The 26,415-nt window shown below is 28.7% G+C and overlaps 1 protein-coding gene and 1 long non-coding RNA gene across 2 annotated transcripts in view; one reads left to right on the top strand and one right to left on the bottom strand.

Moving 5' to 3' along the window:
* Positions 1-25,443, top strand: part of LOC126738246 (putative protein TPRXL) — a 249,488-nt gene extending 224,045 nt beyond the window's left edge. Inside the window, exons 4-6 of the mRNA XM_050443486.1 lie at positions 12,964-13,296; positions 13,352-13,511; positions 17,844-25,443. Of these exons, the coding sequence (XP_050299443.1) occupies positions 12,964-13,296; positions 13,352-13,511; positions 17,844-18,121 (771 nt within the window). The 3' untranslated portion in view covers positions 18,122-25,443. The remainder of the gene's footprint in view (positions 1-12,963; positions 13,297-13,351; positions 13,512-17,843) is intronic.
* Positions 1-26,415, bottom strand: part of LOC126738250 (uncharacterized) — an 81,260-nt gene that overhangs the window by 35,877 nt on the left and 18,968 nt on the right. The window lies entirely within an intron of this gene.

Here is a 26,415-nt window from a genome sequence, read left to right as displayed (position 1 = left end):
CTTAACAAAAGTTCTAGTGAATATTCCCGTGAATATTACACTTTTTGTTATATGAGAATATTCCAATTAGTTTTCAAGATATTGAACTTTAAAGTAGTTGGTCATTCTGAAAATCAAACTCTGATATGTCTTCTTAAAATTGCCTAAATTTCTAAAATATTTACTTTGGCTCTCTTGAATTTTTAACAAGATTTTTAGTGAATATTCCCGTAAATATTATACTTTTTGTTACATAAGAATATTCCAATTAGTTTTCGAGATATTCGACTTTAAATTGAGTGGTCACCATGAAGGTTAAACTCTGATATTATTGCATAAAATGTCCTATATTTCGGTACTTTTAAGTTTGACTGTCTTAAACCCTTAACATAATTTTTAGTGAATATTCCTGTAAATATTATGCTTTTTGTTATATAAAAATATTTCAATTAGTTTTCGAGATATTGGACTTTAAATTGGGTGGTCACCATACAGATTAAACTCTGATATCATTGCATAAAATAGGCTATATTTTAAAACTTTAAAGTTTGACTGTCTTAAACCTTAAAGAAAATTTTTAGTGAATATTCCCGTGAATGTTATACTTTTTGTTACATGAGAATATTCCAATTAGTTTTCGAGATATTTGACTTTAAATTGAGTGGTCACCATGAAGGTTAAACTCTGATATTATTGCATAAAATGTCCTATATTTCGGTACTTTTAAGTTTGACTGTCTTAAACCCTTAACATAATTTTTAGTGAATATTGCTGTAAATATTATGCTTTTTGTTATATGAAAATATTCCAATTAATTTTCGAGATAATGGACTTTAAAGTGGTTGGTCAATCTGAAAATCAAACTCGGATACTACTACTTAAAGTAGCTTATAATTTAAAAATTTTTACTTGCATTGCCTTGAATTCTTAACAAAAGTTTTAGTGAATATTCCCGTGAATATTATACTTTTTTTTATATGAGAATATTCCAATTATTTTTCGAGATATTGAACTTTAAAGTGGTTGGTCATTCTGAAAATCAAACTCGGATACTACTATTTAAAGTGGCTTATATTTTAGACATTTCTACTTTAATTGCCTTGAACCCTTAATAAAAGTTCTAGTGAATATTCCCGTGAATATTATACTTTTTGTTATATGAGAATATTCCAATTAGCTTACGAGATATTGGACTTTAAATTGGGTGATCATTATACAGATCAAACTCTGATATCATTGCATAAAATGTCCTATACTTCGATGGTGAATATTATGCTTTTTGTTATATGAGAATATTCCAATTAGTTTTTGAGATATTGGACTTTAAATTAGGTGATGACTATGAAGATCAAACTCTGATATTATTGCATAAAATGTCCTATATTTCGGTAGTTTTAAGTTTGACTATCTTGAACCCCTAACACAATTTTTAGTGAATATTCTTTTGAATATTATGCTTTTTGTTATATGAAAATATTCCAATTAGTTTTCGAAATATTGGACTTTAAAGTGGTTAGTCATTCGGAAAATTAAACTCGGATACTACTACTTAAAGTAGCTTATAATTTAAAAATTTTTACTTTCATTGCATTGAACTCTTAATAAAAGTTTTAGTGAATATTCCCGTGAATATTATACTTTTTGATATTTGAGAATATTTCAATTAGTTTTCGAGATATTGGACTTTAAAGTGGTTGGTCATTCTGAAAATCAAACTCGGATACTACTACTTAAAGTAGCTTATAATTTAAAAATTGTTACTTTCATTGCCTTGAACCCTTAACAAAAGTTTTAGTGAATATTCCCGTGAATATTATACTTTTCGTTACATGAAAATATTCCAATTAGTTTTCGAGATATTGGACTTTAAATTGTGTGGTCACCATGAAGGTTAAACTCTGATATTATTGCATAAAATGTCCTATATTTCGGTACTTTTAAGTTTGACTGTCTTAAACCCTTAACACAATTTTTAGTGAATATTCCTGTAAATATTATGCTTTTTGTTATATGAAAATATTCCAATTAGTTTTCGAGATAATGGACTTTAAAGTGGTTGGTCATTCTGAAAGTCAAACTCGGATACTACTATTTAAAGTGGCTTATATTTTAGACATTTCTACTTTAATTGCCTTGAACCCTTAACAAAAGTTCTAGTAAATATTCCCGTGAATATTATACTTTTTGTTATATGAGAATCTTCCAATTAGTTTTCAAGATATTGAACTTTAAAGTAGTTGATCATTCTGAAAATCAAACTCTGATATGGCTTCTTAAAATTGCCTAAATTTCTAAAATATTTACTTTGACTCTTTTGAATTTTTAACAAGATTTTTAGTGAATATTCCCGTAAATATTATACTTTTTGTTATATGAGAATATTCCAATTAGTTTTCGAGATATTGGACTTTACAGTGACTTTAGTAAAAAATTCGTATAACGGCTTAATTTATTCTTTTATAAATTTTTCTGTCTTGGGTTCTTTTTAAGGCATTACCCGCATCCTCACATTAATAAAAAAATAAATAAATAAATCTAAACACATAAATATGCCGTAAGCGAGTCTCCGAGACATAATAAATGGCTCCAGCCAAGAAAGCTGCTGCTGCTGCTGCTGTAGAAGAAAAAATTTATCTATAAAGAAGGAGAAGAAGAAAAAAAAAACAAATGCGACACCGGTGCACGTTATAAACGTTAAAAGAGTCTGGACAGGTTTTTCTAGTTTCTAGGATCTGTCTAGCTTTACTTAGGTAGATAATAAATATACGTTTCTACTTTGGCTTTTCCCCCTATGGTTGTGTGAGGAGGGCATAGTATAGTAAAACCGGTTTCGTTATGTAACGGACATTTCAAAAACAAATGACTGAAAAATGTTCTCCCACACACGCGCATTCGGGGCCACCCTGTAAATTATATAAGCGGGGATCCGGGGTCAATAACACGTCTGAATGGGTTCAGTATATAACGGTATCACAGTACAAAGGTCTCTCACAAGCTACTACGGAGATTGAAGAGTTTAACAGTTATAGCAGCATTGGAAAAAATGCATCGTTTATATTTCCGCTCTTTCGTTTATATTGTCTGATGGGGAAGTGGAGGTCATGCCTTATTAAATTATGCCCGTTTTGTTTATTGCTTTAATGTGCTTCTTAGGCACTTGGACTTATAGCTGGTGTATGTTTGATGACGTTTTTAGATTCTACGTGAAATTTTAAGAATTTTGATGGGTCACTTGCCATAATTCGGCCCAATGGTTTTTAAGATATGCACGTTTGAAAATTGCCTCTATTTAGGCTTGAAAACATATAGTCACTTTAAATTATTGTATCTCGAGAATTAATTGGAATATTCTCATGAAACTAATAGCATAATATTCAGTGGAATATTCACTAAAAATGTTGTTTAAGGTTCAAGCCAGTCGAAGTAGAAACTTTTAAACTATAGGCCATTTTATGCAGTAATATGAAAATTTAATCTTCAGGATGACCACCCACTTTAAAGTCCAATAACTCTAATAGTAATTCGAATATTCTCATGAAACAAATAGCATGATATTCACCGGAGTATTCACTAAAAATTTTGTTTAAGGTTCAAGCTAGCCCAAGTAGAATCTTCTGAGTTATACACTATTTTATGCATTAATATCAGAGTCTCATCTCTCATTTTTAGAATTTTAGAAATTATTAAAAGTTTTGATTTTCTGAATTTTTCACCTTCTGACTTTTTAAATTCGAAATTTGAAATTTTATTGATTTTTTAAATCATTAACTTTTTGAATTGTTGAATTTTTGATTTTTAAAGTTGTTGAATTACTGAGTTTTTGCATATTTAAATTTTTGCCTTTTTGCAATTTTGAATTTTTAAAAAGTAAAACTTTTGAATTTTTTAATTTTTGAAAATTTCAATTTTCGAGTCTTTGAATTTACTAATTTTTAAAAATTTAAATTTTGGACTTTTAGAACTAATTGAATTTCTGTAGAATTTTTGATTTTGTTAAATTTTAGAATTTCTTTTTTTTTTTAAATAGAAATTTTAAATTTTTTAGAATTATGACTTTTTAATATTTTGTTGAATTTCTAAATTCTTACGATTTGTATTAATTGTTTTACTCTTTAACTCTAAAATTATTAAATTATTAAGCTTCTTGACTTTTTGAGAATAGGAATTTTTAAATTATTGATTTTTTTGAATTCTTATATTTTTAAAATTTTGAATTCTTAAATGTTAAATTTTTGAATTTTAGAATTTTAGAATTTTAGAACTTTAGAACTTTAGAACTTTAGAACTTTAGAACTTTAGATCTTTCGAACTTTAGAACTTTAAATCTTTCGAACTTCAGAACTTTCGAATTTTCGAATTTTCGAATTTTTGAATTTTTGAATATTTTAGAATTGTAAATTTTTAAATTTCCACATCGTTGAACGTTAAATTCCAAAATTTTTGACATTTTAGAATATTGATTTTAAATTTTTGAAAAGTTGACTGAATTCTTAAGAATTCCACAATAATTTTAGAATTTTAGAACTTTAGAACTTTAGAACTTTAGAACTTTAGAATTTTAGAATTTTAGAACTTTAGAATTTTGGAACTTTTGAATTTTGGAATATTATAGAATTGTAAATTTTTAAATTTCCACATCGTTGAACGTTAAATTCCAAAATTTTTGACATTTTAGAATATTGATTTTAAATTTTTGAAAAGTTGACTAAATTCTAAAGAATTCAACAATAATTTTAGAATTTTAGAACTTTAGAATTTTTGAATTTTTGAATTTTTGAATTTTTTAATTTTTTAATTTTAATTTTCGAATTTTTGAATTTTTGAATTTTTGAATTTTTGAAAATTCCAATTTTCGAGTCTTTGAATTTACTAATTTTTAAAAATTTAAATTTTGGACTTTTAGAAATAATTGAATTTCTATAGAATTTTTGATTTTGTTAAATTTTAGAATTTCTTTTTTTTTTAATAGAAATTTGAAATTTGTTGAAATTATGATTTTCTAATTTTTTGTTGAATTTCTAAATCCTTACGATTTCTATTAATTGTTTTACTCTTTAACTCTAAAATTATTTAATTATTAATTTTTTGAATTCTTACATTTTTAAAATTTTGAATTTGATTTTCAATTTTTGAAAAGTTGACTTAATTCTAAAGAATTCAACAATAATTTTAAAATTTTAGAATTTTAGAATTTTAGAATTTTAGAATTTTAGAATTTTAGAATTTTAGAATTTTAGAATTTTAGAACTTAAGAACTTAAGAACTTAAGAACTTTAGAACTTTAGAACTTTAGAACTTTAGAATTTTAGAATTTTAGAACATTAGAACTTTAGAATTTTAGAATTTTTGAATTTTTGAATTTTTGACATTTTAGAATATTGATTTTAAATTTTTGAAAAGTTGACTTTTAGAATTCAACAATAATTTTAGAATTAAAATATGATTGTACTAATTTTAGTACAAAAATAAAGAAATATTTCATGAAATGAAATGATCAATTTGAATACATCTTGTAGAACTTATTGATTAAAATTGTACAATATTTATTAAAAAAATCATAAAAAGCTTTTAAGATCCTTTGATTAACGATGAAACCAAGCCTGTTAATATTTAGCGTTTTTGTACCAAAGTACAATTTTCTTGAATATAAACCATTTATGTTCTTTGTACTAAATTTTGTACAATTTACAAAACTGATCTCTTCAAAAATAAACAACGTTAAAAGAATATAACTGCAAGTATTTTAACAAACTGATAGTGAAAACAAACACTGAAAAACTTATATAATTATTGTAATTTAAAGACATTTTGTACAAATATTTCATTAAAAATGTACAGTTTTTTAGATGTGAGCCAAGCAAGGCTTTTAAGATTAATCATAAAACCATCCATGTCAAAATTCGCAGTTTTTGTACAACATTTGGACAATAAATCAAATTCCTTTAACAAACAAACCATTTAATGAATGTAATTTGTGTACTAACTTTTGTACAAACTAAAAGTTTTCTCTAAACTAAACCGTACAACATTTGATAATTAAAGATAGACTTCTAAGACCCTTTTATTGGCAACTAAACTTCACTAGACATGTACATAATTTTTGTACAATTTGTAGTATCCTTAAAAATGTACAACATCAGCGAAAAAAAACTAACCAAGAAGTTTTGGACATTTACATTATTATATAAACCAATTAATAGGTAGAAAGGTATTATACTATTTTTAGTAGAATTTATACAAAATTTAAGAGGCAATTTAAATAAAAAATCTTAGTGAATTTTGTACAAATCTTTAATCGTAAAATTGTACAATATTCTTCAAAACTTTTAGGACCCTTTGATTAACTATGAATTCTATTGTGTTGATATTCGGGGTTTTTGTACTCTCTTGAATATTTTGTACAAATATTGCGTTAGAAAGGATTAATAATTGGGTTATTTCTGTACTAATTTTTTTAAAGAAACTTACACAACAAGCCTATCCACTCAAATTGTCCAAAATATATTTGTTTATTGTTTATACAATTTTTAACATTAAGAACATTTTCTTTAATCAAATCCATAAAAAGCTACTCTCTACAATCATTTTTTACGATTTTATTAGCATCTTTACTGGAAATTTGTCACGTTTCTCAATTTTCTTGTTTAATTTTATTCTTGAGTTTTATTATTATTTACTTTCTTTGTCTTTTAATTTTAATTTATTTTAAATTAATAAATATTCATTGTACTATCACTGTAAGAGAATACTTTTCATGAAATTAATAAGGGAAAAATCAAATGATATAATAATGATTTTTAAGGTGAGCACTCACTTCAAAGCCCGAGATCTCCAAAGCTAATTGCACGATCGTTATGGGGTAAAAAGCATTTTGTTCAGAAGAGGATTCTTCACAAATAATGTTCGGGGCCTAAACCAGTCCAAGCAACAATTTAGGAAATATGAGCCATTTTAATTAGTGGTTTCAGAGGACACTGCTTGAAGTGAACCACTTACATTAAAATGTTGCATATATCATATAATTTTCAGCCGAATCTATTTGAAGCTTTAACATTATTTTTAGGAAATATCCTGCTTAATATTATGCTTTTTGTTTTCTGAGGATATTGCAAATAGTTTTTGAGATTTTTGACCTCCGGATTTTGTGCGGTGAACTTCAACGCGTTAAGGTACACACACACGCACACACACACACTCGACGCACCTTTTATTTTTCCATAGTAAAATTCCTGGTCCGGTTTTACATACCGAGGAACTCTGGCAAAACGCGATTTGGCACTCGGCCATCTCAGGATCACCCGTTAAATGAATAAAAAAAAAATTAAAAATGTGGCAAACCTACGAACGACGACGAGTTGTTTATTACCGGGCAAATGTAGCTTAGAATTTAAAATCGGGAAATAAACGGGTCGGGTTTGTTGGTAAACAGTCGCAGGGGAAATAATTGGTTCGCATCGGTTGTTTCCCTTTAGGTTAAATTAAGAAAATGGTTTTTGATTGCATATAATCAATGCGTCGAGTGTGTTGTCCATTAGAAATCAAGAATCTCAAAAACTATTCGGAATATTCTCGCGAAATAAAAAGCGTAATGTTCAGCAGGATATTGTTTAAAAAATTTGTTAAAGGTTCAAACTGATTCGGCTAAGAATTGTATGAGATATACGCCATTTTAATAAGTGGTTACCTTTAAGCACTGTCCTTTGAAACCATTAATTAAAATAGCGCATAGTTTCTTAATTTTTAATTGAACTGGCTTAAGTCCTAAGAAATATTTGTGAAGAACAAGATGCTTTTTGTCCCATAAGGATCGTGCAATTAGTCTTCGAGATATCGGGCTTTAAAGTGGGTGCTTACCTTAATAATCATTATTTTATTTAGTTTTGTACAGTAAGCATTTCCCTTAAATATCCCTTTATAATATAATTAATATTTATAATCAAAAATAAATTAAAATTAAAAGACAGAAAAAGAAAATAATAATAAAATTGAAGAATAAAACAAAACAAGAAAATTGAGATAGCTGACAAATCACCAGTAAAACTGGTAATAAAACCGTAAATAATGATCGTAGAGAAACGCTTTTTATGAATTAGATTAAAGGGAGTGTTCCTAATGATAAAAATTATTAAAAAATACAAAAAAAATAACAACTTATACTAAAATGCCCGAATAATGTCCATAAAATGCCCCTTTTCTTATGTGCGTTTTGTTCAAATGAAACCACTGAAAACAATCAACAAATGGAAGTGAAAGATTATTTTTTGACATGTTGCAGTCCAAAACCGCCTGAATATTCCGCAATAACATTCAAAGGTATCAATTTTTGGGGTTTTTTTGGCGCCCAACAGTGTGGGAAAAACCCATTTTATGACGCTTTTTTCAACTGTGGGACTAAAGGGTCATTTAGTGTTATCTGATGCAATCTATTATAAACTTCGTTTATTGACGATATTAACCAAAAAAACCTGATTGGTTTCTTATTAACTGACGCAGTTAAAGCTGGGTTGCCCTGAGTGATGTCAATGGTGGGTTTTTTTGTTAATAACTTAAAAAATATTGAAATTACGAGTAAATGTGACTTAAGTGAAATTGTAGATAATTAAATTTTCTATTAAATTGTTTTCTATGATTTTTTTATAGGGAGCAACTGGTCAAAAGATATGACGTGTCGAAGTCAAAAATCACTGCAACTGTGTTTTTTTTAAATATAATATTAAGAAATAATTAAACCAGTTTAGAGTAAAGTAAAGGCTATTTATTTATTTATATGTATATACAGGATAAGTTAGGAGAAATTCATGTTCATCTAAATTGATAATTTTCATAATTTTTCATAACCTTCATAATTTTTAGTCTTGTATTATATTTATTTATTATATTATATAGAATATGATTTATAAATCATATTCTAGAAAAAATGATGATTTTTTCTAGAATTCTATGAAAAGAAAAAGTTCCTTTAAATTTTGGCGTGCCTCTAATTAAGAAAAATCTATTTTAATTTTTTTTGGAAAATATAATTTTCTGGAGTAGATTTAAAAATCTTGGAATAAAAAAAATTTAATTTTCTTCAAATAGAGCATAAAAAATAATATAAAAAACTATTATACCAAAAATTTCTATCTTTCGTAGTAGAGCGAGGAACCACTTCTAAACATATCCTTTATCCTAAAATGATCATAACTCAAATTGCAAAAATGGTCCGATTTTAACGATTTTAGTGTTAAAATATAGGTCTGAAAAATTGCTATAAAATGCATCTTAAGCCACCAAAATTGAACCCATAGAACTTAAGTTATCGTTAAGAAGATACCAAAAAAATTAAAGAATTTTTTTTTTCAAAATTTTTTTTATAGGCCATAAAAAAAAAACAAAAAAAATTATTTTAACCAAGAGGTTTAAAAAGTTTGTCAGAAAATGCTTGTAAACGTTTATTTGACCTAAAAAAACCATAACACAAATTGCTAAAATGGTCCGACTTTAACGATATTAGTGTCAAATTATACGTCTGAAAAATTGCTATAAAATGTACCAAAGCCACCAGGACTGGACTTGGACTGGCTTAAGACTTTAGTAATATTTGTAAAGAGTTTCCTTCTGAATAAGATGCTTTTTGTGCCATAAGGATCGTGCAATTAGTCTTTGAGATATCGGGGTTTGAAGTGAGTTCTCACCTTAAAAGTCCATACTTATCATTTCATTATGTCCAGTAAGCATTTTCCTTATTTAGCCCCATAAAAATCGTCTTGGTCAGGTAAATAAATATTTTTTTATTAAAATAAAAAAACAAAAAAAGTAAATAATAATAAAAATTAAGAAGAAAATGAAACAAGACAATTGAGAAACGTGACAATTTAATACTAAAAATGCTAATAAAATCGTAATTAATAACCGTAGAGAAACGCTTTTAAGGATTTAATTAAAGAATATGTTCATAATGATAAAGATTGGTAAGAATTCTGAAAAATTACTCTAAAATGCCCAAATACTGTCTCTAAAATAAATTTAAAATTTTTTTTTATATATGTTTTCAATCAATACAAATGCCTGGAAGTGACAGATAATTTATTGACATGTTGCAGTCCAAAATCGTCTGAATATTCCCTAATAACATCCAACGGTATCAATTTTTTGTGACACTTTTTTGGCGCCCAACTGTGGGCATAAAAAGTCATTTAATGTCATCTGTTGCAGCCTGTTGTAAACTTGATTTATATTAAATTGTGCAAGTTAGACAAAAAAAACCCTAAAAATTGTGACGCAATCAAGTTGGGTTGCCCTGATTGATGCCCAAAAATTGCAAACCTATTTCCTCATTTAATGGCACCACTTAGGAGTCAGTTTTTTTTATGTAAAACCAAATTACATAAAAAAACACACACACTAAACTAACGTAAACGTTCGGGTCCATGACACGGAAGTCATAAAAGTATGTAAATTAGCAGACTGAGAAAGTGTTTGTATAGGATTCATTTATCCTAATGTGACCATAACTCAGATTGCAAAAATGGTCCGATTTCAACGAATTTAGTGTCAAATTATAGGTCTGAAAAATTGCTATAAAATGCGTCAAAGCCATCAAAACTGGACTTGCACTGGCTTAAGCCTTAAGTAAGTTAAATAAGTATTTTTAGTCTTGATCAGTTAAATAAATATTTTTTAATTAAAATGAAGAAACAGAAAAAGTAAATATTAATAAAAAATAAGAAAAAAATTAAACAAGAAAATTGAGAAACGTAACACATTAATAATAAAATCGTAATTAATGATCGTAAAGAAACGCTTTAATTTTCTTCTTTTTAATTTTTTAATATATTATATTAATTATTTTTGGCGCCCAACAGTGTGGTAAAAACCCCTTTGTGACACTTTTTTGTTGCCCAACTGTGGGCATAAAGAGTCATTTAGTGTCACCTGTTGCAGTTTGTTGTAAACTTGATTTATAATAAGTTATGCAATATGTTAGACAAAAAACCCTAAAAATTGGTTTCTTATTAATTAACGCAATCATGCTAGCTTGCCCTGAGTGTGGTCAATGTTGGTTTTTTTTGTTAATAACTTAAAAAATATTGAACTTACGAGTAAATGTTACTTTAATGAAATTGTAGACAATTAAATTCTCTATTTAAATGTTTCTTATGATTTTTTTGCTACAAGCAACTGGTCGTTAGATATGACGTGTCAAAGCCAAGGAAGGGTTTTTTTTTTGGCAACTGTGGGTTTTTTCTTAATGAACCTTTAAGAGTAATTAAACCATTTTAAAGTGAAGTTAAGAAATTAAAAACTTCCTTTTTTGAAAAGGTGCCGACGTTTCGACGTTTATTTACGTCTTTCAAGGCTGTAATTAAGAAACAGAACATTTTTTTAAGCACGTAACTAAATTACAATTAAATTTTTTTTTATATAATATAAAAAATAAAAAATTCTTTTTTACTTAATTTATAGACAATAAAAATGAATAAAGATAATAAATAAATACAACAATAAAATTACAATATCTATAAAACTGACAGACTAAAGATTTTATAAAAAATTACCTGCTTACTGTGAAGAAGCTATTTTGTGTCGATTGTATATATACTAATAGGCTAATAGCAACAGAACAATATATGTAGATGGACACATATGTAATTATATCGTAGAAAAGATATGTTATGCAAAAAATTCCTAATAAGAGTTTTGAAAAAGACGTAAATAAACGTCGGCACCCTTTACAAAAAGAAAGTATTTGATTTTTTGACTTCACTTTAAAAAAGGTTTAATTACTCTTAAAAAGTTAAAAAGTTCATTAAAAAAAACCCACAGTTGCCAAAAAAAAAACCCTTCCTTGACTTTGACACGTCATATCTAACGACCAGTTCTTCCTAGTAAAAAAATTATAAGAAACATTTTAATAGAAAATTTAATTGTCTGCTATTTTATTAAAGTAACATTTACTCGTAAGTTCAATATTTTTAAAGTTTTTTTCAAGACCACACTCAGGGCAACCTAGTATGATTGCGTCACTTAATAAGAAACCCATTTTTAGGATTTTTTTGCATAATTTAGTATAAATCAAGTTTTCAACGAACTGCAACAGGTGACACTAAATGACTCTTTATGCCCACAGTTGGGCGCCAAAAAAGTGTCACAAAGTGGTTCTTTTATCACAATGTTGGGCGCCAAAAAACCTCCCAAAAATTGATACCCTTGGATGTTATTAGGTAATATTCAAACGATTTTAGACTGCAACATGTCAATAAATTATCTGTCACTGCCAGGCAATTGTACTGATTGAAAACTTTATATTTATTTTAGGGTCAGTATTTGGGCATTTTAGTGTTATTTTTTCTGAATTCTTATCAATTTTTATCATTCAGAACATTTTCTATAATGAAATCCTTAAAAGCGTTTTTTTATGATCATTAATTACGAATTTATTAGCATTTTTAGTATTAAATTGTCACGTTTCTCAATTGTCTTGTTTCATTTTTTCTTCATTTTTATTATTATTTACTTTTTCTGTTTTTCATTTTAATTAAAAGATATTTATTAAATTGACCAAAATCCATCTACGATAAATATTTATTTTGAATATTTGCCTAGTCTCTCCAATAATACGAAAATATATAAAATATTTTATAAATAAATAACGCTACTTGGGTATAACCTTTTATCCTGGTCGATGTCGCCTAGATAGACCACTTAAAGCCCAAAAGGTTACAACAGATAATATGACAAACATTCTATCAACATGAAAATACTGCATATACACTTACATAATATATCGTAGATCGTCAATAATAATAATAATTGTAAAACCATAATAAGTGCAAATATTTATATCAGTTTCGTGGTCTAAATTTTTTTTTAACTATCTACCTTATAAGGTGAAGTTAGACAAATGAGACAATCAATTCTTTATAGAGGAAAAAAAGCAAAACATTGCTAAGTTAACAACATACGTTTTAAATAATAAAATTATTTATGTGTAAATTGTTTCAGATGCTGTCGGTGGTGAGCGCCGGTGCCGCGGCTGGTATGGGCGGCATGGACCGGTTGCGAGGCGGCGGGGGCGGCGGCGGAGGCGGTGCGGGCGGCAGGGCGGCAGCCCGCGAACTTGCCGCCTCGCGGGATCGGCAGGTGCGACTACACGCCGTCCGCACGGACTTGGCTCTAAATCTGCCGCCCAGTTTGGCGTTGCCGGACGGCGAGGACCACAATTCCCACCACCACCATCACCACCACCATCATCATCATCATCATCCTTTCAATCGGTCGGCCGCCTTCAGTAGTAGTTCTGCCGCCTCACGCTTACAAATTAGGGATGCCGAACAGGTCAGTGGGTTGCCTTAATTGCTCTTGGAGCGGTTGAATAATCGATCGATTTTAGGAATCGGAAATATACCAAAAATGCATCCGACCCCCGCCCAACCGGACGGTGATGGAGAGCGAGTCGCCGCCGCCCTTCCGCCCCCACGCGGGGGGCGGGTTCGCCTCGTGTTCGTCCTCGGGGAGCAGCGAATGTTCGTCGATAGCGAGCGGTTCGATAGGTAATCGCATTTGTTTTAAAACGGGCATCACTGAGGTTCAATGTGCTGTCTACAATTAACTACTTTCCTGAAAATGTACGTCAAGGTTCTTCGAGTGAAGTCACGAAGAGATCTTGTAGACAGCATATCGAACTGCGGAATAAGTTGCGGAGAGGAATTAGCTTTGGAAGCAACGGTGACGTAGCGGTTCACTGTGCTGTCCGTAAGCCTTCCTCTCATTAATTGACTGAGATGACAATTGACATCTTAGCAATGGCACTGACAGTTGACGTATTTTCAGAAAAGTGTGCAGATAGCACGTTGAACCGCGGTAGGGTCAAATGAAAGGCAGAAAGAAAAGAGGAATTGGAATTTTTAATTTTCTTGCAAATTTTCTCCCGAAACAATTAAAATTTTACTAAAAAAACTGCGGCAAAAGAAAACAAATTTCTTAACAAACAATTTGATGTATGACCATTTTTTGTACCTTAAAAACTCATTGAGTTAGAGGCATTTTTGTCCGCCAAGGTCCAAGGACCCACCGAATCTAATAATTTGAAACTTAAATTAAAATATCAACATTTTAATTCTCTATTTTTGGCCATAACTTAAGAACCACTTTGAATATTTGTGTAATTTTTTCAGATTAATATTAGGAGGTTTCTGAAAATGGCTTTAGGAGTAAAAAAATAATTTCCGTTAAAAATTTAGGCAATAAAGGCAGTTTTAGTTGAAGGCATTTTTTTAGTTAATTTTCCTAAAATTTCTTCACACGCCATTTTTCTCATGAAATATTTATAATATAGTTACAGGAGTTGTACCTAAAGAAAGCATATATCTTAACAAATAGTTTGATATCAGAACATTTTCTTGTACCTCAAAAACTCTTTAAGTTAGAGCATTTTCAATCAAGGTCCAATAGTCCCCCCAAATTAAAAACATTGAAATTCAAATTCAAAAAACAAGATTTATATTCTTTAGCAGACATTTTTGGGCATAACTTGGTAACCACTAAGAATATTTTAATGATTTCTTCACACTAATATTAAAAAAAACCTGATGATGGATTTGAGGGTCAAAACGTCACTTTATATAATGAAATTGGGTAAATAGGGCCATTTAGTAAAGGTATTTACAAATTCGTTAATCGTTTGACTTCACCGCGGTTTCACGTGCTATCTTCAAACCTTCCTGTCAATGTGAGTAATGTTTGGCGATACAATCTTCATATATTTAAATTATTAAGATTTATAGACAGCATATTGAACCGCTATATTAAATATTACTGTATATGACAACGCAATTGAACCAAATTCGTCTAGGCATTAGTGAACATACACAAAATGTGACAATTATTTGCTACTCATTTAACAAAAATGAAGTTCAAATTGCTGTCTACAAGATTTACTGCAAATTAACCTGAAATGTGTCGTTAATATTTTGTCATTTCTGTCAATTGATGGGGAAGGATTACGTGCAGCACATTGAACCGCAATATTGATATTAAAGGCAAGATTAGATTCTTCCACGCATTTCTTTTTATATTAAGTTATTTTGGCCTCACTGAGGTTCAAGCTAAAATTGTATTTCAAAATTATCAAATGACCAATAAAAATACAGTATGTAATACTATTGATTATGGACGATTGAATTGTGTTCGTTGAATGTTCGTTAAACCTCAGTAAGGTCGGAATACGTTAAGACCAGATTTGACGAATTTGCGATTCAATATGCTTTCCACAAGAGTTTCAATGTACTGTATACAAACTTTCCATAAATTCTACTTTAAGAATTTAGCTGACTAGTCGTCAAACTTCATCATTAATATCAATATTGCGATTCAGTATGCTGTCCGTAAGCGTTTTTCATGAATTGACAAAAATGATTAAAAAAAGATTTTTCTAGTAAGTTTATATAGAGCACATTGAACCGCGGTAGGATCAAAGAAAATTCAAAGGGGAATTAGCTTTAAAAGTTTGATACTAATGGCAATGTAATGGTTCATGTACTGTTTATAAGCTTCTGGTCAGAAAATGTCCGAATAATAATAGTGAACCAGATGTGACGATTTTGACAATTGACAGTTCACATAAAATATATGGTTCAAAATGCTTTCCACACGCAACAGCTTACAATGACAGTGCAAGTAACAATTGACAGCTTTACATATAATTTTAGGAATACTTGTAGACAGCAGATCGAACTGCGCCGAAGCCAGAATAGCCTTTACTTACATTAATATTGCGGTTCTATATGCTGTTTCTAAGCCTTCTTCACGAATTGACAGAAATGATAATTAACATGACACTGAGAATTGACTGAAAAGAAAGATTTTTCCAAGAACGTTTGCACACAGCATATTGAACCGCAGTAGGACCAATTAGTATAAGGAAAGAAGTTTGGTAGTAATGGCAATGTAGCGGTTTAACGTGCTTTCTATATGTTTCTAGTTAAAAAATGTCTGACAAATAAAAAACGGACCAGTATTGACGATTTTGACAATTGACAGTAATGACAGTTGATATAATATTTGTATTCATTGTGCTGACTGTAATCCTTCCTCAGAAATAACAAATAACGTACATTTTCAAGAAAGTTTGTCGACAGCACATTGAACTTCGGTAGGGCCAGAATACATTAAAAGTATATTGACCATTTTGACGAATTTGCGGTTCAATATGCTTTCCACAAACATTTGTTATGTTCATGTGTTAAATACTGCATACAGCGTTGACATATAATTTAGGTAATATTTGTGGACAGCACATTAAACCTTAGTAAGGTCAGAATACTTTAAAGTTAATAAATGTGGAAGAATCTAACTTTGCCATTAATATCAATATTGGAAAAAATGAAGTAAATAAAAGCACGTAAATTTTCAGTAAAACTTGTAAACAGCATATTGAACTTAATTTTTATTAAATTATTGCCAAACTGTTCAGTACTTTAAGGCATTAAAGGTGCATGCAATGAGGGCAACATTGCAGTTCAATATGCTGTCTACAAGTGTAACGATTCAAATTTTTGAAGATTATAGCAGCAAACATTGATAAACAGGTTTGTAGACAGCACGTGAAACCGCAGCAAAGCCAATGATTGAATTTGTAATTACCTTTACTACAATGGCCTTCTACCCAAATCTTTAATGGAAAATGACGTTTTTACCTTCAAATCCATCCTCAGGAATTCCTTAGAATTAATATGAAAAAATTATGAAGATATTCTAAGAAGTTCTTAAGTTATGCCCAAAAATGTCCACAAGAGACTAAAAATCTTGATATTTCAATTTGAGTTTCAAAGCCTCCAATTCGGAGGGCTCTTGGTTCTTGATGTACAAAAATGCCTCTAACTCAAAGAGTTTTTGAGGTACAAGAATCGTTCCGATATCAAATTGCTCTGTAAGAAATTTGCTTTCGTTGGGTAAAACTCTTGTAAGAATATTCTAATTATTTCATGAGAAAAATGTGCAAAAATTATGAAAATTGGTTAAAAAAATTTGCAGAAAAAAGGCCTCTAACCAAAACTCCTCTTCCGACCCAAAATTTTAACCAAAAATTACGTTTTTACTCTCAAATTGATCTTTTGGAACCTTTTAATATTGGTGTGAAAAAATTATCAAAATACTCTTATTGGTTCCCAAGTTATACTCAAAAATGTCCGCTAGAGAGTAAAAATCTTGATAGTATATTTTGAGTTTTAAAATTTCTAATTTGATGGCCTCTTGGACCTTGGTAGACAAAAATGCCTCTAACTCAAAGAGTTTTTAAAGTACAAGAATCGTTTTGATATCAAATTGTTCGGAAAGAAATTTGCATTTTTTAAATAAAACTCTTGTAAGCATTTTTTCATGAAAAAATTTGCAAGAATGCTGAAATTTTGTTGAGAAATCAGCAGAAAAAATGCTCTCAACCAGAACTGCCTTTACTACCGAAATCTTTAACCGAAAATGACGTTTTTAGATTTAGGTCTATTTTCAGGAACGACTTAATATTAGTGTGAAAACTTATTGAAATATTTCAAGTGGTTTTTGAGTTATGTCCAAAAAAAGTCCGCTTGGTTCAAATTTAGCGACTCTTGGACTTTACTTGATAAAAATGCCTCTAACTCCGTTAATATTTGAGCTACAGAAAACGTTCTTACATCAAATTATTTAGCAGGAAATTCTCTTTCTTCAAATGAAATAAATTCAAAAATATTTCTTGCAAAATTTCCAAAAAAGCTTTCGTCTCAATAAACAACTACACCAATTGACTTGCAACTTGCCATAGATAGAAGGGTGTGGGGGAGGAGAAGGAAATCATAACTTTCCAAACTAGTAAAGTACCATAGTACTAAGACACTTTGTTTTTTTAGGTATGAAAAGCCAATTAATGACGTCCTCGGCGAGTTACCACCAGCAGGGCGGCCAAAAGACTGATTTTTTACAAAGAACTGTTAAAATATTCACCGGCAGCAGCAGTAGCAGCAGCAGCAGCAACAACAGCAGTAGCAGCAAAAAAACGACGCAGCCTAGCACTAACCATAGTATTAATAGTAGCAACCAGGGGGCGTCGGTCCCAGTGACGTCACCGACGACGCATGCGCCGAACCAGAGCCGAACGCCAATGCAAAGGCGAGAGCCGCCCGTCTGACCCCCCACTCCACATTTTTAGATAAATTACGTGAATTTTTTTTTTTTTTTTTGGTGTTCTCGTCTCTCTCTCTCTCTCTCACACACATACACACACACAGTTGCAGAAGAGTTGGAAATGTGACTGATCAGTTGTTGGTGGTGTTCCAAAGTTCCATAGAGAGAATTTTGTTAGTTAATAAATGGAGTAATGGAAACTAGGAGCGACTTCCTTGTGTGGAATTCTGGATGTTCCGTTTTGGGGAAGTCGCTCAGGGTTTCTTACGATGTGCGCGTTTTATCAGGGATTTTTTCATTATAATTATTTTTTTCTGGTGAAAAAGCATGCAGCCGAAGGACACTTTTTCCGATATACATATAGAACAATAGAGTGTGTAAACGAAATGAAAGACTTGGAGTGTGTTTGTTTCGCGGAGTATCAATAGTCCGACGACCCTAACGTACTATTATAACTTAGCTAATATCCCGATTTCTGAAGACGATCTGGCCTTGGGCTGTAAATATTTTATATATATATATATTATTATATTTATTATTATTATTACTATTATTATTATTATTTATGTACTGTGTACATGCTTAAGGGTTAATTTCTTCTGTTTAGTTGGAAGAGGTGTGGAATTTTATCAAAAATTCTCTGTTTTTTATGGTCATCAATGATGATGAAATGAAAAACCGTTAAATTGCCATGAAATAATTAAATATTGTCATTTTTAGACGTCAAAACCACCAATTTATTATTGCCAAATTGGTCTGTCTATTTTAATCATGAAAATCACGTGTTTTTGGTTCAAAAAATCGCCAATTTATGGCCAATATCCCACGAATGTCCCTAAGGTCTTACAATTGTGTAAAAACACATTAGAGGATCCTAGATAGTATGGAAATAATTAATGGATATTCCTGGAAGACAATTAGGAATAAACTACGTCAAATTCCTGAAATAAAACGAGAAACGATGTAAAATTTCTGTAGGATGTAAAAATGGCTCTGAAAGCCTGGAAAATCCAAAAAATTATATTGACAAATTGACACCAAATAAGCTAAAGATTATCCCAAATTCAACGACATAAATTCGGCATTTTTTTTTACTAAATTTCAATCGACGATAACTCAATAATTATTTGAGTTACTCAAATAAAGTTTCTACTCAAAGAAAGAGCGTTTTCTAAGGAATAATTTCTTATATCAACCATTTCTGTAAGTCTCATACTCACTGAACTAGAGCAAGTTTTGTGTCATGCTCACAAGATTTGAGGTTTCTGTAAAAGTTTAGCCATATTTCTTTATAACTTCCGTTCTATTGAAGATATCTTTGTAATTCTTTTACAGTATTATAATATCGAATCCATAGATTGATTATATGTAAAATTTTTTATTTTAGGTTAAAAATTCGCATGGCTGCAACCATTTTGGTTAAAGGCTATTTTTTTACTAAATTTTCCTTAAGAATAACTCGATTAATATTTGAGGTATTAAAATAAATTGTACACTCGAAGAAAGAGCATTTTCTAACGAATAATTTCATGTATGAACCATTTTTTTAGGTCTAATACTCTTTAAGTTAGAGTAAGTTTTGTCCGTCAAGTCCCAATGTTCATGAAATTTGGAATAAATTAAAAAGTTTAAATTTTCCAATAGTTCTTGGACATTTTTCCATATAACTTCCAAGCTATAAAGGATTTTTTTGTAATTCTTTTACAATATTAAAGAGAGGACTCTATAGATTAATTCTATGCAAAAAATATGATTTTAAGTTAAAAATTCGCATAGGTACAACAATTTTGGTTGAAGGTTATCGTAATAAAATAATAAAGTCAAGAAGTCACTGGTTACCTAAGTTTGACCACCTATGGCATTTTTTCTAATAGCCAAATTTATTGAGATTTAAATTTCCGTTAAGAAACTCTTATATAACTTTTATGTGGCCCTAACAATTTCCAAAATATCATGGAATTAAATTTATATCTTGTTTCATGTGTCCCAAGGTGTCCACCTGAATATTTTGGTTGATATCTCAGTTTCTATTGATCCTATGACATTTTTCCTAATAAACGAACTTAATAAGAATTAAATTTCCTTTAAGAAACTCTTATACAACTTTTATGTATCTTCAACATCTTCCAAGATATCATGCAATAAAATCTGTATAAAGTCACTTGTGACCTAAAATATCCACATGGACACATTGACTGATATCTCAGTTTTTATTGATCCTATGACATATTTCCTAATAAACAAATTTAATAAGAAATAAATTTCCATTAAAAAACTCTTATACAACTTTGAGATGACCTTCCCAGTTTCCAAGATATCGTTAAATTAAATTTATATTAGGTTTTATGTGTCCCAAAGTGTCCACCTGGACATTTTGGTTGATATCTCAGTTTCTATTGATCCTACGACATTTTTCCTAATGAACAAACTTAATAAGAATTAAATTTCCTTTAAAGAACCCTTATACAACTTTTATGTAAACTTAAGAGTTTTCAAGACATTCTGCAGTGAAAGCTATATAAAGTCACTTGTGACCTAAAATAGCCACATGGACATATTGGTTGATATCTCAGTTTCTATTCATCTTATGACATTTTTCCTAATAAACAAACTTAATAAGAATTGAATTTCCTTTAAAAAACTTTAATACAACTTTTATGTAACTTTAACAACCTCCCGGATAATCGGGCAAGAAGTTAAGAGAAATTAATTTTACAGTTTTTTGTAGTGCCAAAAATGTGTTTTTTTTTCGGTTAATACTGGAATAATGAATTACAATTATTATAGATAAAAATAATAAATGTTTAGAGAAACAATTGGCTAAAAAAAAACTTTTCTTAAAAGGATCAATAAATAGGCTAAAGTTACGTTAATTGCCAGGCTTTATTGGCCAATTAGAACCTTAAATATACATTTTTTAAATACAGAAAGTAGCAAATATGACCTAAAATGTGACGATTTCTTGTATTTTTATTACAAATTAAATTATAGACCAATTATGGCCACACATACTACGGCAATATTTTGAGCCATAAATTGGTTAATATTATTGGTTAATATGCCCAAAAAAGGCAATTTTTGCTGTCATATTTAGGCCACCACAATATTATATTAATACACAAAAAGCAGTTAAATTAAACTCTAATTTAGGTAGCCATTATGGCCAAAAATAACCAAATTCTTTCCTTTTTATTGGTCACTTTATTTCACTCTGTAATGCCCAAATAAAAATCAACTTTTAGGTTCAAAATGATCGGTCATATATCAAGGTATACTTTCACGTAGAATCTAAAAACAAAATAATAAATAGGGTGTCACTAGGTTTCACTATTCTGAAAAAAAAACAATTTTACAATTACAGTTGCTGCTTATCATTGAATACACCTTGAAAAGGTACTATAAGCAGGTGAAAACCGTTTCGACCTAAGTTAAACCGTTTTGAAACTATAGCACTTCAAAGTAAAAAAATTAACGATTTTCAACTGTTTGTATCTTCAAAACGGGTTGTCTGAAGTATATCGTGTGACCCATCAAATTTCATGGAATTTTACGTAGAATCCAAAAATGAAATAATAAATATGACGTTATACATAAAATAACAAAAAGATCACTATTTTTGAAAAAAAATAACAAATTTTTTTAAGTTGCTGCTTATTATTTAATACATCTTAAAAAGGTACTATAAGAAGGTGAAAACCGTTTCAACCTAAGTTAAACCGTTTTGAAACTAGAGCACTTTAAATTAAAAAAATGGACGATTTTCAACTGTTTGTATCTTCAAAACGGGTTGTCTGAAGTATATCATGTGACCCAACAAATTTCAGGGAATTTTACGTAGAATCCAAAAATGAAATAATAAATATGACGTTATACGTAAAATAACAAAAAGATCACTATTATTGAAAAAAAAAAACAAATTTTTTACAGTTGCTGCTTATCATTGAATACACTTTGAAAAGGTACTATAAGAAGGTGATAACCGTTTCAACCTAAGTTAAACCGTTTTGAAACTAGAGCACTTCAAAGTAAAAAAATGGACGATTTTCAACTGTTTATATCTTCAAAACGGTTTGTCTGAAGTATATCGTATGACCCATCAAATTTCAGGAAATTTTACGTAGAATCCAAAAGTGAAATAATAAATATGATGTTATATATAAAATTACAAAAGGATCACTATTTTTGGAAAAAAAATCAAAAATTTCAACAGTTATTGTTTATAATTGAAAAGACTTTAAAAAGTTACCTACAATAGGAGAGTGAAAACCGTTTCAATCTAAGTTAAACCGTTTTGACACTAAAGCATTTCAAAGTAACAAAACTGGAGATTTTCAATTGCGTATATCTCCAAAACTATTGGACTAAAGTATGTCATGTGACCCCTCAAATTTCATGGAATTTAACGTAGAATTCAAAAATAAAATAATATACATACATATTCTAAAGCGAAATTCCACACTTGCGTAAATATTTATTTATTTATTTATTTCAAATAAATGAATTACCTCTCTTCCAGCTGATTTTAGGAAATTTAAACTTGGATAATATTTAGGCCCTCGGCCGTCTCACGATCGCAACAAGAAAAGGTATTCCAATTAAATATTAAAGTAAACCAATTAAATATTAAGTAGTGGAGCATTGTTCTGTTTTTAAATATTGTTTATGTAAGTGAAAGATCCAAAAAATGTTGGAAATTTTTGAGGAATTTTACTTGTTGAAAAAAATAAATGGGGTGAAATTTCTCAAGTAAAATAGACACGCTAGAAGGAAGACTTTAGTAAATTTCGTCATAAGCAAGATAAGAATTAATAATATAATTTCTGTATTTTTTTTTGTACCTACTGTTAATTTCTAATAAATATTCGCTAAAAACGTGTTCATTCTGTAATTCTAAGAGATTTAGCGTCGTTTTCCATTCACTTTCAGCTTTTTTGTTGGGGCTTAGCCGTAGGTCTTTTTAGGAATCAAAAAATTTAAATAATTTACTCCTTGGTAATTTATCAAAAATATTATAGAGAGCTTTTTGATTGGCCGTTTACTGTAGAATGACTTAAAAAGATAAAAAGTTGAATTTTTTCCAAAGGCTTCGAGAAATTCGAGTTACAAAATTTACAGTTTTTCACCATTTTTTCAAATTTTATTAAGTAAAAAGTCAATTTTCTTTTACAAATATATTCTTTTAATTATTCTTTACAACTATTACTTAAAATATTTTCTTGTAAATCTTTTACATTTTTCATAAAAAAAAATCAAAGTTTTTTTTTTTAGTTTTAAAAAAAATTCTTTCCTTACTCTCCTTTAGAAAATACAACTTTTTCTTGCTAAACTTTTACTGCTCTTTTTTTGTGTCTTACACTTTTCTCACAGGATTTTTTTGTTTTTCAATTGGACCAGTTTTGAATTTTGAGTTTTGGTCATTTTAGGAAAATGCGTTTCTTCTAACTCATTTTCTCGCTCTCCTATAGGAAATTGAATTTTTTGTTAAAAGAACCTTTTAAATATTTTTTTATGTCCTATGAGACGCAAGAAATTTTTTTTTGATTTTGACAATATTTTTAATTTTTCGATTTTTTTTACAAAATCAAAAAACGTTAAATAACTTGCTTTCTGGTCGTTTTTTCAAAAAACCTGTAAAAAGCTTTTCGATTGACCATTTATTGTAGAATAATTTACACAAATAAAAAGTTTAATTTTTTCCATGGGGCTCGAGAAAATCAACTTCAAAAAATTCCAGTTTTTCTCGATTTTCTCAAATTCTATTTAATAAAAAGTCAATTCTCTTTTACAGAAATATTCTTTTTTTTATTCCCGACAACTTTTACTTAAGACATTTCCTTGTAAATCATTTACTTTTTTTATTAAAGAAAATATAATTTTTTTCTCGTAATTTAAAAAAAAATTATTTCTTGCTCTCCTATAGGGAATACAACTTTTTGTCACTAAGCTTTTATTTTTCTCTTTTTCTGTTTTATATAAAGGATTTTTTTGTTTTTAAATCGGACCAGTTTTGAATTTTGAGTTTTGGTCATTTTAAAAAAATGCATTTCGTCTAACTCGTTTTCTCGCTCTCCTATGGGAAATTGAATTTTTTGTTATAAGAACTTTTTAAATATTTTTTTATGTTCTATAATATACAGCTTTTTTTTATTTTGAAAATGTTTTTGATTTTTTTTTTAATTTTATACCAAATCAAAAAAAATTAAATAACTTGCTTCCTGGTCATCTTTACAAAAAATTGATAATAAGCTTTTCGATTCAGAATTTATTGTAGAATATTCTCCAAAAAGAAAAAATAACTTTTTTCCAATAGGAGTGGAGAAAATCAAGTTCAAAAACTAGCAGATTTTCTCAACTCAAAACCTTTAAAAGTCAATTTTCTTTTACCTACATAATAATCCGCACAATTTTCAATAAAATTTGTACCTCCCAAACCCTCTGCTAGGCCCCCACAGTTAAAACAACCATATATAGTTAAGATAAGAATTAAAATTTCAAATCTATTACTATATATATATATATATATATATATATATATAAATATATATAAATATATGAAAACAAAACTATTGTAAATGGTAGATGAAAATTCGTATGTTAGTGACATCATAAGCATTATTGTGATGAATTATTGTAAACTCTAGGTGCTTGGGAACATATGTGCATTTAAACCTATAATTTTTTTCTCCTTTTTCTGTTCATATAACGCATAAGAAACACAACAGCCCCGTTAGGTGCAATTATACATAATTCGTCTTTTAGGGGGTGTCTGAAATGACGTCACGACCATTTTATTCGAGACACCTTGTAAACAAATAATAAATCGATTTCGCATTATAGTTTAATAATTGTAAATATTTAATTGTTAAGGAGAGGCACGTCTGTATTATTTTATTATTATTATTATTATTATTATTACTATTATTATTAATTACCCCCTTTACAAAATGATTCTTTAGTAATTAATTATTATTTATTTATTTTTTTCCTGCAATTGTAGATATAAATGATATGCCTAAGTGTTTTTTTTTTTAATAGTTCACACTATAATAAAGCTAAGGAGTTATTTTGTACCATAATCGAACTGATTTTTGACTTTAGTATTTATTTATTAATTTTTATTTAAATAAAAAGAGATTTTTTTTTGTTATTTGTAAACAAATGAAACCGACGCGTTTGCTGCATATATGTTGTAAAAATCCAAGCCAAAAGTCTTCACAACAGCAAGGAAATTGTGATTAAATTAAATTTTACTATTATTAAAGAATAACAAAATTAATTGACAAATGTTTTTTGTATTAGTGAATTATTAAAACATCTGAAATTGTAGATTTTGTTGTTTTATTTACTTTTATGTTCTTATCCTCCAGACAAATTCAATCCCTCAAAAATATACTATAAGAAGATTAAAATGCGAAAAAAATGGTTTATAGTTAAGGAATCGCATGTTTTCTTCCATTTTTTAGGAAAAATGTAATTGTTCGTTTCCTGATCATTTTTATGAAAAATTGATTATAAACTTTTCGATTGGCATTATATTGTACGATAATTTACAATAATAAAAAGTTTGATTTTTGCCATAGGTTTCAAGAAAATTGACATTGAAATTTTACAGTTTTTCAACATTTTCTCAGCTTCTATCAAATATTATGGTAATTTTCTTGCATATAATAATCCTTTTTTTGATTCTACACAACTTTTATTTGAAACATTTTCCCGTAAATCTTTTAGTTTTTTCATAAAAAAATAAAATAAATTTTATGAACGGAACTCATGTTTTCTTCGGTTTATTTTGATAAAAACTTTAGTTATATAAGTTCGATTTTGTTTTGTAATACTGCATTTTAAAGGACTTATTAAGACCTACAATTTGACACTAAAAACGAGAACATCGGACAATTTTTGCATTTTGAGTTTTGATCAATTTTAGTACTTCAGAAATGTTTCCACTGATATTGCTGGTTTCCTATGGGAAATACAAGTTTTTGTTATAAGGATATTTTAACTCTTTTGAGACCCTTAAGAGGCCAAAAAAAGAATTTTTTAGTTTCGACCATTTTTTTGGATTTTTGACATTTTTATACCTGAAAATGAGAAAATTAAATAGATAATCATTTTTTTTTTTTAATTATTTTATAACTTCTTTAATGACAGTAAATTTTTTTTTAATACAATTTTTGAAATGTAATTTGATTCTGTATAAGAATGAAAAAAAAAAATTTTAATTCTTACAATTTTTTGGAATTTTGAAATTTTTTGACAAAACTATGTAAAAATTCGATAAAAAGTCAAATAACTCGT

Source organism: Anthonomus grandis, chromosome 7 (genome assembly GCF_022605725.1).
Source record: "Anthonomus grandis grandis chromosome 7, icAntGran1.3, whole genome shotgun sequence".
Classification (NCBI taxonomy): Eukaryota; Metazoa; Arthropoda; class Insecta; order Coleoptera; family Curculionidae; genus Anthonomus; species Anthonomus grandis.
Note: the sequence above shows the minus strand (reverse complement) of the source record. Positions and strands in the feature narration are given on the sequence as shown.